This window comes from Megascapheus bottae, chromosome 2 (genome assembly GCF_031878675.1).
Source record: "Megascapheus bottae isolate mThoBot1 chromosome 2, mThoBot2.hap1, whole genome shotgun sequence".
NCBI classification, from domain to species: domain Eukaryota; kingdom Metazoa; phylum Chordata; class Mammalia; order Rodentia; family Geomyidae; genus Megascapheus; species Megascapheus bottae.
In genome coordinates, this window is record NC_143510.1 from 32,966,140 (window position 1) to 32,980,662 (window position 14,523).

A 14,523-nucleotide genomic window follows, 5' to 3' on the forward strand; every position below is an offset into this window, starting at 1 on the left:
CTACAGGAAAACCTGTCACTAAGTCACACAAAAGGAACAATTCTAAACTGGGAAAGTTGCCTCAAGCTACGTGGGCCAAGCTTGACAAGACTGAAATCATCTGCTAATGGGTTAGTTTTCATCTTGTATGACCCAGGAGTTAGGTCTGACTCCAAACACATATCTACTTCAAAAAATCATGGTCTGAGACGACTGGAATCTCAATTTCAGAGTATTTTAGTTTTCTTTATCAAAACAAAGGCAAGTGTAATTGTATCTGTTAAGTAGCACAAATCATATCATTTGTTAATTTTACAATTAAAACAAGAGAGAAAAATATACTGTTTTCATTTTGCTTTGAAAATAAGCCAGGGCAAGAATAATGGAGGGAACAATAAAGTTTTAGTGTCATTTACTAAGGCGCTTTTAAATTATCATGCTAAGCATGATGCAGCTATTCTGACCAACTCTATGAAAAGGAGGCTATAGGTGTTTAAGGAACCTTCCAAGTATCATAGTTAGAAGGCAGTGAAACTTTTGGCTTGACAGAACTAGTTTTATTGCCTGGCTTCTTCTACCTGCTCAAGATATCACATGTTGACACATTAGCTAAATTCTCATTAAATGTACATCTAGGACTGAGGCCTGGTGCAAAGTCTGAGATTCTACATATCCAGCTCCCCAGTGGAGATGAGGCCTCTCTGTGGGTAAGCAAGGAACTTTTCCATGGCACACCATTCAACAACATGGTGTAGAAACCGGCACCCTCAATTCATCACTTGATCCTAAAATATTTAAGGCGACATGGAGACAAGGAAGATACCAATCCGGAAACGATAGTGGTTATGGAATGCATACATTTCCATGTATTTTTACAGTAAAAATGCATTAAAAAATCTTTCACAAACTTAAAAAATACAAGTAGGGAATTGAGTCCTCCCCACAATATTCTGTCAGGCAACAACCCCGTAATAGCGGGAGAAGAAACCCTAAATAGTTGGATTTAATCATACAAAATACTCATCCATCATCTCTCATCAACAATTTTACATGAACTGTGCATGTGTGAGGAAGGGGAAATAGGCTCACAAGAATCAGTTTCCAATTTAAGGTTACAGTAGTTCAAAGAAAATGATCCTTCTCGCTGAATGCTTGGGCCCTATCAAGGAAAGCATTTCCCAACGAAATCTGCTGTGTGAGATTAAGGTAAATTGCAACACCAAAAGTCCTCAAGAAATGAGACAAACTTAGGTGAGTAGCACAGTTTAAAATAGCAAATACTATCTCTTTCAAGAAAGACACCATTAAGATGAAAACTTCAGGGTGAGCTCCAAAAATGTCCCTTAGTTTCACTTGTTTCAAACCCTGCATCACAACTGAGAGCATCAGTCATTTCACATCACAGATTGTGCTGAGAAAAACCTTAGCACTGGAATCTTAAGAATATCATTTCCAAATTAGCGTTTCAGAAATTGAGAAAAAGACTGTCGTTGTACTCTTCTTCAGCCTTACGGTCACAGCTCAATGTATGCTTCATGTGGAAAACTCTAATAAAAATAGCATTCGCGGACTTCTTTCTCCTTTTTAGCTACAGAATGTACATTGTGTCTGCTCCAGGAAAAGGACTTGTGTTAGAAATGTCCACAGCACTATAGCTGTTCATTCTAATAGTACGCATAAACCCAGAAATCAAATAAAGCTATGAACAATGTAATATTTATATATGCATAGTGTTTTATAAAAAGATTGGCCCACATACTGCTTTATTTCCCCATCAATACAGAAAGAGCATTAAGTCCCGTAGCACACTTGCAAGAAATATAAATGAGTAAAGGACAGAGAATGCAGGGAGATGGAATAAGCCAGAAGCAGGCTCGCCACGGAGGAAATGGAGGAATCCCAAACCAACTAAAGCTGCAGACAATTACAGTCTCCTGTTTTTAAAATAACTTTACATACCTGATTTAGTTTACATTAAAATATATCCCCATGAGTCAATTCGTTCATATTCAGAAATATAAACACATGTCACATTCCTCACAGCTAAGTTTTTGTCATAAATTCTCTTTTATACAAGAAAAAAAGGCAACAGTTGTTTGTTCCAACAGGCTCTATTAATTACAATTTTTAACTGTACACACAATGATTAGTTTTTTTTCTTTTTACTTTTTTTTTTTTTAATACAGTACCATGGGAACAACAGTGATTGACTTGCAAAGTTTTGTGTCTGTACGGAAAATGCAAAACATTACTACAGAAATACACAATGCACAGTCAGCAGCAGTTTGCTGTAGTGATCCAACAGGTACAAGCAAACATTTGGCTCAGCTAGGCAGAAATCCATTTAAACCACATCCTGGGGCTACAGCCAACCCAATGACACACCACCTGAGAGGGTTCAGAAAACACTGGACGCTTTAAGAATCAAAAATCATTAAGTTATGTTCTGCTGTCCAAAGCTGCAAAGGACAATGTTGTGAGGACAGAGGTTTTTCAATGATCTGAGATTCCTTCCTTCCACCAACCTGAAGACTTCCATTCTGGTTAGAGTACAACCATCATTTCTAAGACTGACTAGCCCTCTCACTTTAAGGATCACCACCAAAGCTCAATACTGTTGTCTCCCTCATAGTGGGTACACTGTTCCTATGTCTACTATTTGGCTTCAGAGCAGAGCAAACAACACAGCCGTTTGCTGTCTCACCCTTCAAATTGCTGAGCAAAGCTTAGGTGGCACTTCTCTAAAGGAGATCTTCATGGTGAAAAGGCTAATGAATTTTACAATTTGTGTTTTAGTTGTATCTGGGTACTGTGGCAGTCAACTTCATCTCCAAGCCTTCCTGGGCCAAGGAGAGTACAAACTGCTTTTTTTGTGAAAACTCTTTAAGAACAGAAAATATCTCTGTGCTGTGCAGTTAAGCTATAAATATCCTTCATTTGTAATAGTAGTCTTGTTACAGAGTTTGCTTCATTTCAGGATCATGGGAAATTCTCTTCTGTTCCAAAAGGCCTTCAGTTTTTCTCTCTTTCTCTGTGTGTGTGTGTGTGTGCACGCACGCGTGTGCGTGTGTATGTGTGCATTTGCTGGTATTATGACTTGAATTCAAGGCCTAGGCATGATTTTTTGCTTAAGGCTGTTACTCTATCACTTGAGCAACAGTTTCACTTCCATCTTTTTTTTTTTTAATGGTTAATTGATCAGAGTTTCATGAACTTTTCTGGCCAGGCTGGCTTCAAACTGCAATCCTCAGGTCTCAGCCTCCTGAGTAGTTAGGATTACAGGTGTGAATCACTGCAGCCTGACTGAGTTCACTTTTTTTGACCCTCGCTTTTAAGGGGAAAAAACCAAAACCTGTCTGTATGACATCACTACATAACAGTCTGTATCAAGCTAATTAATCTTAATCAATAATTTCCCTTCCTCAGAGAAAATGACCAAAAGTCCCATTTAACCAGGAGAGGAAGGTTAGCCAAAGGGGAGAATAATGTTTAACGATTCTACAGTTTATGTAGAAAAAAAAAATCTATATCCCTTTGGGCCAGTCTTTTGGCAAATAATTTCCAAAAAGAAGTATGCATTTAAAAAATACTTTCTTTAATATTATACATCAGGCACAACACTTTATATATATATATATATTTCTTTCTTATAAGATCTCAAATACATAAAACGTCCTTTGCCATCGAGAGGATCGTCAGGTGACAAGCTGCTTCGTGTAGGTAGGTAAGAAACTAGATTCTGTCAGGTCTGTGACCTTGAACCTTGGACTCGGTGAAGGTCGGGACGCGGTTTGTCAGCTCCGGGTCTCAGATGCTGAGGTCTGTACTGCATTCTTTGTAGGGGCGCCTCCTCTGCTCCGGGGGGTTCCTGGAACTTCTGCCGGCCTCCTGTTTCAGGGTGGCCTCTCCCCTCTCTCGATGGGTGTCCACCCTGTCCTCCCTGCTTCTCCGGTCCAGGGATCGCTCGCGCCTGCGCTCCGGGGACCGGGCCCTCCGGCGGTCGGTGGACTTGGCTCTGCGCTCGGGCGAGGCCCCCCGACGCCGCTCCGGGGACCGTCTCTGATCCAGGAGCCTCTCCAAGGACCTTCGCCGATGGCTGGGCGAGCCGTCCCGTCTGCGGGTCGGGGACCTCTCTCGCCTCCTCTCCGGAGAGAGCTCCCTCCTCTTCTCGTGCTTCTGCCGCCTCTCCAGGGTGTTGTCCGCGCTCCGGGTGCCTTCCCTGCGCTTCTCCGCGGCCTTGCGCTTGGGGCCGTCGGGCGCCGCGGCCCTGCGCTCCGGCTGCGCGTCTCTCCAGCCGTCCCGAGGCGCGCCGTCCGTGTCGGGTTTTCTAGAAGTTCCGTTCCAGGTGTGGTGTTCGTTGGGTTGTCTGCTGTACTCTCGGTGGCCTCTGGGATCCTTCGCGTGTGCCCGCTTCTCCCCCTGTGCTGATGATTTGTGAAGGTCGGGTGGGTAACTGGACTCCAATGATGGATGAGGTCGGCGGTCGGCCGGCCCAGGCCTCACTTCCGGAACACTTTGTGCCCCGGCGGGGGCGGTGGGGGCGCCGTCGTGGCGGTCGCTGCTGGGGTCTGCCAGGAAGAGAAGGGAGAGCAATCGTTTGGTACCAAGAGCCTTTGGTTGCTGTCCCCCACCACACCCCCACTCCCGCCCACAGTGGACTCATTAGTCACAACAAACAAAACGTTAAAGCAGTCAGAATCAAAGCCAACTGAATCTTGGTTAATTTAACTACAACGACTTAGGGTTAAAAAATGAATAATAAACTAGCACTTGTGGCTGACTAGTCTCCACTCTCAATACATAGGGAAGTATTCTTTAAAGGCACAACCCAAATAGTCTAGAAGTATCCACATTCCTTTCCTACTAACCCTTCTTTCCCTTCCCCCTCCCATCTCCTTACTCAAAGCATTCTTCATTTTAGACAAACACACAACACACAACACACACACACACACACACACACTTGATTTGGTTTGCTTAAAACTAATCTAGGACACTGATTTGAAGGGGCAGGAGGGAAGCTTTCTGGTGAACAGAAATCTATGTCTCATCTGTGGGGTGATTTAAACAAATGGACACAATGTGAAAAAAAAACCCCTCATGATTTACATATTTTACCATATGCAAATCACACTTGCTCTGTAAAAAAGAGTTCAGAGTGTTGGGCAAAAAGGGATTACAAAGGCAACAGGGACGCCGGGCTAGATGTTAACTGGCAACTCTAGATGTTTATGCCCTGGTTCATTATTTATCTACTTTGTCTATTTTTGTGTAAATTCCAAAATAAGGACCTGTTTTTGAAAGCTGTTTTTTTTTTATTTTTTTGATAGATAAAAGGGAAGGGAAGAAAGATTGTTCAATACACATTTAAAATTAGATGTGTTTACAAAACATACACACACACAAAAAAAACCAGGTTACAGCTAGGATTTGGCAAATGGGCTGTAAAGAACCAGTTCTCTCTCCATCTTGTCTAGCAAAGCCTTACCTATCCAGTCCAGACCTTTATGATACTGGGGATCATTCTGTTGAAATGTAGGGTGGGCTGGTAGAATGAAGTGATTGGATACTTGGGGGAAAGGGCACTGAGCAGACTAGCACACATCTAGCCTGGAGTGTTGTGCCTGCTTTTAGGACAAGGGGTAGCAACACTTCAACAGGGTGAGCAGTGTACTTACAATTCAAAGAACGCAGGGTGCTCAGAATGAATTGCCAAACATATCAAAATAGAGCTAAGCAGAAGCAATGAGGAAATTAGGCCACAGCACAGAAACACCTAGTATTGATTGAGCTACAAACCGTAGTTTGATTATGGCCCATAAGGTAGAAGCAAGCCTCCCCGAGCTTTTCATTTCTCATACATGCAGCGATATTAGGAGGTATCATCGCTGTAGGAGGGAAGGCCCAGCACCAAGAACAGTCACAGAGAAGGAGAAAGAGAGAAAGAGAAAAAAGTTGAACATTTAGATTCCCTATAACAAGGAGGAAAGAAAAAAAATCTGCATTTGTTAACATAGGGCAAAAGAGAGTTTATTTGTCCAGTCAGACAGTCTAAGGCAACACTTAAATAAGGCTGCAAAGACCGCAATGGGAAGAATGACTTTTTAGACAGCCATAGATGACTCAAGAACCCAGACAATGGATGCATCCTTTCTTTTCTTGTTTTGTGTTTTTTCTTTCTTTTTTTTTTTTTTTCAAACAACTGCAACAATGACAGGCTGGCATAGAAGAGCATTAACAATAAACAACAAAAGAACAAAGTCTCCCCCTCCCCCACCCTGCTCCCACCCCCGAGACCGCGGCAGTTAAATTAAGTACAAAAAACTCATTACAAAAATAGCCTCACAGAGAAGCAGGTTCCAATCAAGTCAGAAAAATATTGGAACTTAACATATTATAACCCATTTGTGACTCTAATCAATAGCATTAGAGAGACTTAGTCCAAATGACGCATGGAGACAGTTAACAGCAGCGTAAACCTGACATGTTAGACCCTTCTTGGAAAACTGTATAGTTAAACGATCTTTATTTTTAGCCCAAAGAACATTTTTGTTAGTGTTGGATTTTCATCCTCAGTGCAACAGACATAGGTTTGGAGAAGGTACACAGGTTACTGACGATGACTCTCAAATGAAATATCACATCCAACAGAAGCATAGGGAAGACAGAAAAGGGAGACAATGTTACACAGTCTCAGTGGCATTGAGTCAGAAGTTTAGTACAGTGTACAGCCATGGTGTCAAAACGTTGTCATGAAGGTTCCCTTCGGGTTGGCCATGCTTAAAGGGCCCTCATCTGCTACTCACCCCTATCCCCCCTTACCTCAGACCCCTTAAAACTGAGCACCGGGCACTAACCAACATGAGGGAAGGCTGCATTCAAAGGAACCATTCCTCCTTGAGCTATATCTGAATTAAGAATCTCATCAAGTCCAAACTGCAACTGGGAATTGTGTGGAGACTTTCAGAAAAGTGGGTGGTAAACAAATAAATCCCAAATAAAGGGGACCCATATATCTGGGGACCATTCAATCACAGTTTCTATAGAAACTTTTGTAGACCTTTGGTTGGGAAAAAAATAGCCCTACATCTAGGGCATAGCTTTCTTTATTATTTATTTATTTTTAAATTTTAAACAAGAATCTCAAACAAATAGGCCATTAATTCTTACAATATACAATATTTTGCCATCAGAACACTAAGCTATGGAAAGATCACTGCTGTCTAGTCAAATCATGTCTAAAGATATGACGAAGAAACTCTACATAAAACCGGGCTTTCCTTATAGGAAAGGAATAGGAATGTTTCCCTCAGGATGAGCACTGGGAATCTAGTTTACCCTTAATCACTTGAAAGCATATGGCTAATAGATCAACAGTTTGTTTGATAGTATTGGGCTCAGGTGGTCTGATCTAGGGTAAGAGACCAGTGGGGGTTCTAGGCAATTATTGTACACACAGCAACCCTCCCCCCAATATCTTGAAATTTATGTCTCTTAAATCAAGACATCAGTAACCAGAAAAGAAAAAAATATATATCATCTATTGTGCCTCAACATATCACTCAGGAAACCTGCTTTCCTGCTTCTTAAAAGGAGTAATATAGTCATTTTGTGCTAACAATTTGATCTGAGAAACAGTTTGGCACAGTTCAAACAAACATTCCTTCGCTCTTGGTCGGACTAGACAAAATGTTCTCTCTGATTATGAGAAAGGGGGCTATCGAGATCTTGTCTTAGGCCACGCCCCAGTCCACGTAAGCAAGCAAAAGGATGAAATATGTAGAGATTTCAGAACAAGCGAGGCAGATAATCACATGGTGCGAGAGGCTGGTAAGACACTGGTGAATAGGGGAAACAAAAAGGACTTTCCTGCTGCCGTTCTGGAGACAAATTCATGGAGTCATGCCAGGGAAGGAAGGAACGTTTTCATAGTTTGACCCACCATATTCTGGGACTGAGCCGTCTCCCCGTCTCAGAAACAGACGAACTCTGCGGCCACCATTCTTAATCAGTTCTATGGCCCGAGAATGCTTCATGTTTTTGGTGGTCTCACCATTGATCTCTAGAATTTCATCACCAATCTGTCAAGGCGAAAGGGAACAAGGTGAGAGGGTCATAAGAGGTTTACAGGAGCTATTGGGGATGTTCTTGATTTAAAACCTTTTCCTTTGCTTAACTGATTGACATTCAGCAATCACATTCCAGGAAGGTTTCTACTGCTTAGGATATAACAATGAAAAAGAAAAACAAAAAAGCAAAAGAAAGCCTTATTCTCATAGAAGACTAGCTTATAATGAGGAAAGACTAGGAGATGATGCAAACTTGAAGGGGTGCGGCCTAATAGAAGGAAGTTACATCATTGGAGGTGTGTCCCTTTAGAGGATGTTGGAACTCCTTTTTCTCTTTGTCAGTGGCTTTCTGGTAGCCATAAGGTGAACAGCTCTGAGTCCCCCATCATTATGTTCTGCCTTGCCACAGGCCTAAAACATAGTCCCAACAGAATATAGCTGAAACTTCTGAAACTGTTCGAGTTCATTATTTTCAGGTATTTTTTACAGTTGTGATTAACACTCTACCCTATGAAATCCTGCGATGAGAAAAACAAGAGAGGACTCCAGCCAACTGCCCACAGGCACTACATCCTAAACAGAGGAATTGTTGAGAATGAGCCTTCAGAAGAGACACTGGTGGTTGATACATTGACTAGGTGCCAGCTACAATGGTAGGCACTGCACAAAAAAGAGGGAATAGAACAGACCAGAAGGCTGGTCACATGGAGCTTATATCCCAGAAGAAAGATGAGGAAAAGCACTCACTCAGAATCTAAAGCCATGAAAGTGAATCTTATCTCTTGTTCACTAAGTGACTTTGCTTAGTGGTTCAACTTCCTGGATTTTACTTCCTCCTACCAAGCTGGAAGGATTATGCAATCACTCTTGTGAGCTGTATGCCATTAAACAAAGTACTGTGACAACCATATTTCATTCAAACAGGAACTCTTAAAAGTGATTAAAATTCAAACAAAAGGAGTATGTACATAAAACTACAATATATCTTTGTGCCTTTGTACATGCACAGACTATACACATACATGAATGAAGAAAGGCTATACAAGGAGCTGGTATATGGTTTGATTCTAGAAATTATGTATTTTTTTGTCAGTTTAATTTTCTGAAATCACTCTCATGCTCTTTTTGCTTATCCAGAAAAATGTTTGAAAAATTCAGTCTGAATAGCTCCAGAATCAAAGTTGAATCTTAACTACTAATAGAGTATTGAATTTCTCAGTCATGGGTCAGTTTGTTCAAGCAAACTAGAATCTCTTTCTGTCTGTCTGTCTGTCTGTCTGTCTATCTCTCTCTCTTTCTCTGTCTGTCTCTGTCTCTCTGTCTCTCTCTCTCTCTCCCTTGGTCTGAGTTGGAGTCTTTTAATTCATAGCAAATGATTCCTTTTATATATGCCTTCATTCATGTGACTTATCTATGAGTGAGTGGCTGATTTATCTCTCCCTAATCAAATCTTCTGCCCAGGAAGAAACATTAGACAATTAAACAGAACAGAGTGAAGTTTTGGCATGTGTGTTATTTAAAATCTGTATTTTGATTGCTACAGAGCATCTTTGAATATCAACATCATGGAGTTGGTAGTCTTGTGTTGTGGTATGGGTAGATTATAATCTCTGAGGTTAGAGGAAGAGAGCTAGTAATTGAGCTAAGGAATGAGTAGAGCTCACAGCCCAGAATCTACAGGGCCACACACTTTTCCTGTTCTTTATCTAGCAATTTCCAAGAATTCTTGTGAAGTGATGTTCCTGCCACTCACTATTAACTGCAAGAAGTATGGAAATGTTGATGGGAAAAAAATCTACATTTAACGAATTTGTAAGTAATTTTAATTCCAGGCTCAATGCAAAAGTTTTGTCTAACGTTTAATGGCTATGGCTAGCTATGCCTTTGGAAGAAATATGGTGAAAGACACCCATTTACATAGAGCATCTTGAAAGCCAAAGAAAAAATTAATTTTCACAACACAAATGTTCTTACCATGAATGTAAAGAAGTAACTACTGATGGTTTACTTATCTCCTTTCATGACTTACCCTCATCTTTCCACACCTTTCTGCTGGACCATCCTCTGCCAAGCGCAGAACATAGAGGTCCATGTTATACTCTCGACCCCCTCGAAGACTAAAACCAAATCCTTTGGCTCCTCTTTCCAGTTCCACAGTGTAAAAGTCTTGTTCCTATTTTAAAGAAATGTAATGCAATCATTCTGGGAGAATTTCTATCCATAGCTCTTTCTAAATATGTTCTTTATTTTCTTCTTTTAGAATTTTTTTGCGGGGGTTAGGGGTTGGTCCTGGAACTTGAACTCAGGGTCTGGGTACTGTCCCTTAGTTTTTCTTTTTTCTCCCATGCTCCTCAGATCTCCATCTCCTGAGTAGCTAGGATTACAAGCTTATGTTGCTATCACATATGGGTAGTTTCTATTCATTGACAGTATGACTCTTTCATTGTTTAGTAATCTCAGAAGCTAAAAACATGCATGAAGGTACTATATCATGTATGTATTAAAATTCAATCAGTGAGGATGTGATTTAAATTTGGAATAGAAAACCTTCATTACACGATATAATTCACTCACTACTGGATGTACAGTTTCTTTGATCCATACCTGATAAATGCTAGCAGCAACCAAAACCAACCTCTACAATCTGGGAAACAATTCCCTTTCCATGGGATAAATGGACTACGCAAAGTTCCCAGGAGGCCAGCAAAAAAGGTATTGCATCACCCAGTGTAATTTGTTTATATGGCTGTTATCTGTATATCCCCCTATACCATCTTCAGGGAAAGATGTCTTCATCTACTGGTCTTACCCAAGAAACACCACATGAAAACAGACATTCTCATGGCAAAAATCAGTTTATAGAAGACTAAGCAAATAGACATTAGCTGCTTTGCTTTTCCACTGATTGTCCTACGACAGTTTCCCATTCAATGTTTTTATTCCCCTGGGTCCCCAGAAAAGGATATAAAGGGATTATTTTTCAAAGATAGTAAAGTACCAATGTCATTTCTTAGAAAATCCAATGTAAGAACATACTTGCTAAATCATCTCACAAAAGGTTATTTTAATTTAAAGATGCCTTTTTTAAGGACTAGCGGATAAAGACAGCCATAGATAGGTGGAAGGATATGAGCACTGTGTACTGACAGAATGGAGAAAGGCCTCACCTGTGTAGCCTGCGGTGCTTTGAACTCAAACTGTGATTCCGGCTTTGGTTTGGTGGTATTCCTGCCAAATTAAGAGAAATAAATGTAACAGCAACCCAAAGGAAACGGAGAAAGAATCAAAGATATGTATTATCATGCCGGGAGTTATTTTACTCCCATTTAAACTGAAAAAAGAAACCCAAGCCACATCTGACCTTGCCTCTGGGGCCCCCTGCTGAGCAGGGGCATGTGTGGTGGTGATGGTGGCAATCTTCTCAGCATTGGTCAGCAAGGTGGCATTTGAAGACTCTGCGGGACAGAGCAGAAGGAAATGAAGGCCTTAGAGAAGACGTGGTCCAAATAGGAGGCAAGCAGAAGCCCTGATCTAAATGACAAGTCTGACTTTGCTGTCCCCATTTCAAGCAGTGTGGCTCACCTTTCTAACCAAGTAGGAATTTAATGAACCATTGTGAGGTCTTCGCTGCTTGGGGTCACATCTGCCCCTAAGACCTTCCTCCCCACTAGATAATTCTACAATGCAGCCAAGAAATTGCCAGAGAAACTAGGGCTCTAAAATTATACTCAATATATGTATGTCTCACTCTTGTCTTCCCAGTGGAGTTGGGAATCCCAGCCAAGCATGAGACCTCCCTGGAGTTTTCTTCCAGAATTTTACAGACAGATGATAAACGTTTCTGCTAATATTTCCTGCAATGCATCTGCAGCATTTGGTGAAGATGCCTGATTGCCTCACGTGAATATTAAAATCAGAAGTGTGCTCACATCTTGTTAAACATACCCAAATAATGCACACCTCATACTCCCTTGCTGTCAGGGAAGCTCATCTGAAAATCTGGAACTCCTGGCAGCTCTCATTTAGTCTTACTAAGGAAAGATGAACTTTAAAACTTATATTACTGGAACCAGATTTTGCAAATATAAGTTTTATAAATCATAAAACTGCCTTATGGTAATGAATATGATTGTACTTCTATGTAAACTGACTTTCTTCTCCACTAATCTAATGACAACTTCATTCATCTCCTCAAGTTTAGGGACCCAGAATCTGAGGACAGTCATAAATGTAACTACAGACTGCGTGCTGAAATGTGTGTATTAAAATTTAATCATTCATGTAGTACAGCATGCTCTTTTACTAATTATTTCTACATTAACATCAAAGCAGGTAGGAGTCAACTAGGAGCAAATTGTATTTTTAATATTTATTTTTAAGCTGACTCTTTACAACTTGGTGTACATGTTTTAATCAAGACACTGCCAACTGTGATGGTAAGGTTCTACGATTTGCCTATGTGTGTGCATTTAATCTACTGTGCACCTTGAAGACTCAAAGTTCTCATGGGCTCAATGATTCATAATAAGCAGTTTAATGTTTGCTAAATACATATTTCTACCCTCCAGACCTGAGACGGTTTCCACAAGGAAATAGCTTAAGTATTTCAAATGGATGAACCTGGAATATATCTCTTTGCATTGCATGCCTGGGAGAAAAGACTTCTGACACCTCCTGAATGCGAGGGGTCTACTATTTTTAATTTCCTAAGGGTATTAACTCAGCTTGGGTCTGGCTTTCTTTTCTCTTCATCCATTACACACAGTAGGTAAAGGCATGGGTTTGAATTTCAGAACCAGATTCAAACTCCCCTTTTCCCTACTCATTAGCTGTATGTCTTTTATCCTTACTTGGTAAAAGAGATAATGACAAAAAAAATTTCCTTCTTCTGGATAAAATGATGTGAAGTGTTCAGGAGAGGGCCTGACTTCTAGTGAGTACTCAGTTCCCATTAATTTTTGCTACTACTGTGATTTTTTTCATTTATTACTACAGGAATTTCTTTAAGTGATTTAAATTCCTTCCTAAATGAGAAAAGAAAAGGATTTTAACTATTTCTATTTCAGCCATAAAAGCCCATTATTTTTATAGGCAGGATACAAAATTAGTAACTATAACTATACCTAGAGACTCATTTGGGGAACCTTTTTTATGTTTTAAGATAATATTCCTCACAATCTTTTATACCAATTGACTGCATAGCTTTTGAGGGAAAAGAACACGTGGTAGTCAATTAAGTTTGGGAACTAATGGGTAAAACATAGGGGGAAGATTTCTGTGTCTGTTATTCTTTCTAGGGACTCCTCAGAAGCATACTGGGCCAATGTACCTGTGTGCTGTGTCCCTCTGAGGCAAAGTGGTATGTGTGTGTGGGGGGGGGGGAGGGAGGGAGTTATTGATAGCCAGAGTTTCCTAGGCAGATCAAATCTTATTCTTAAACAATTTCCACTTATTTGCTACTTTAGTAGATTTTGATGACACATATATCACTGGATAGATATATAGATATATACATAATAAGAATGCCTTTAATTCATTTTTTTCTTTTCCTACTTTTCCCCATTGTATTTATACACAAATGTTTTGGAGGCTGAAGCTTTATGGTAAGCATTTTTTTTTCTATAGTAACATTTAACACTCAGTTTTGTATTCAAGCTCAATGACGTTTCCTCATTCTGTTGTTTTTCTTTCTTTTTTTTTTTTTGCCAGTCCTGGGCTTGAGCTCAGGGCCTGAGCACTGTCCTTGGATTTTCTGGAGGCTTGAGCCTCAGCACCACTTCTGGCTTTTTTCTATGTATGTGGTACCGAGGAATCAAACCCAGGTCTTCATGCATGCTAGGCAAGCACTTTAACCACTAGGCCAAACTCCTGGCCTCTGTTGTTTTTCTTACAACTTACAGGGAGCTAAGCATACAGTGTGGAGTCCATAATGACATGCATTACTCTACTTCATTTTCACTACTCAGGAAGATGGGGCATAGTTATGGCCCCAGTTTACAGATGGAGACACAGAAAAGAAAAGTAAATGCTCAGTGTCACCCAGGGAGAGAGTAGAGATGCAGGAACTAAACTTAGGGTTGATAACATAGCACTATCAATTTTACTAAGTGGTATCAGAGATTAGATTAAAATACAAAATATACTACTTTGCCTACTGGATTTTATAGACCATCTTCAAAGCATCAAAAGAATTTTTAGCATGCTCTCCATTTCCAGCATGCTTTTATAATATCGATAGTTATTCTTGCTTTTAGAATGTATAAGTCTCCACTTGGAATTAAATCAAGATTGTATCTGCTGAAATGCTAATAAAGCCTGTTATTAAGAATTTATAGCTCCACTCCCAAAGCAAAGTTTGCCTTGTATAACAGAGAAAATATCTAAGAGGGGCCTATATCAGGCCAGAAACAGGAGTCTGTATCTCCCTGTCCCCCGACAGCAGTAAGTAAGTAAGGTGTGAAACAGAGTTTTTCAA

General features: G+C 40.4%; 1 protein-coding gene across 17 annotated transcripts in view; it reads right to left on the reverse strand.

The window, feature by feature from the left end:
- Positions 1-818: 818 nt before the first annotated feature.
- Magi1 (membrane associated guanylate kinase, WW and PDZ domain containing 1) overlaps positions 819-14,523 on the reverse strand; it is a 504,671-nt gene continuing 490,966 nt past the window's right edge. For 12 of the 17 annotated variants that reach the window (XM_090323644.1, XM_090323635.1, XM_090323681.1 and 9 more), the window contains 5 exons: positions 11,410-11,503; positions 11,216-11,276; positions 10,078-10,221; positions 7,922-8,060; positions 819-4,547 (listed from right to left, as the gene is read on the reverse strand). In XM_090323644.1, coding sequence (XP_090179770.1) covers positions 3,787-4,547; positions 7,922-8,060; positions 10,078-10,221; positions 11,216-11,276; positions 11,410-11,503 — 1,199 coding nt within the window. In that variant the 3' untranslated portion in view covers positions 819-3,786. Of the gene's footprint in view, positions 4,548-5,778; positions 5,868-7,921; positions 8,061-10,077; positions 10,222-11,215; positions 11,277-11,409; positions 11,504-14,523 lie in introns of all 17 variants that reach the window. The other 5 variants (XM_090323689.1, XM_090323721.1, XM_090323706.1 and 2 more) reach the window with 1 other exon arrangement.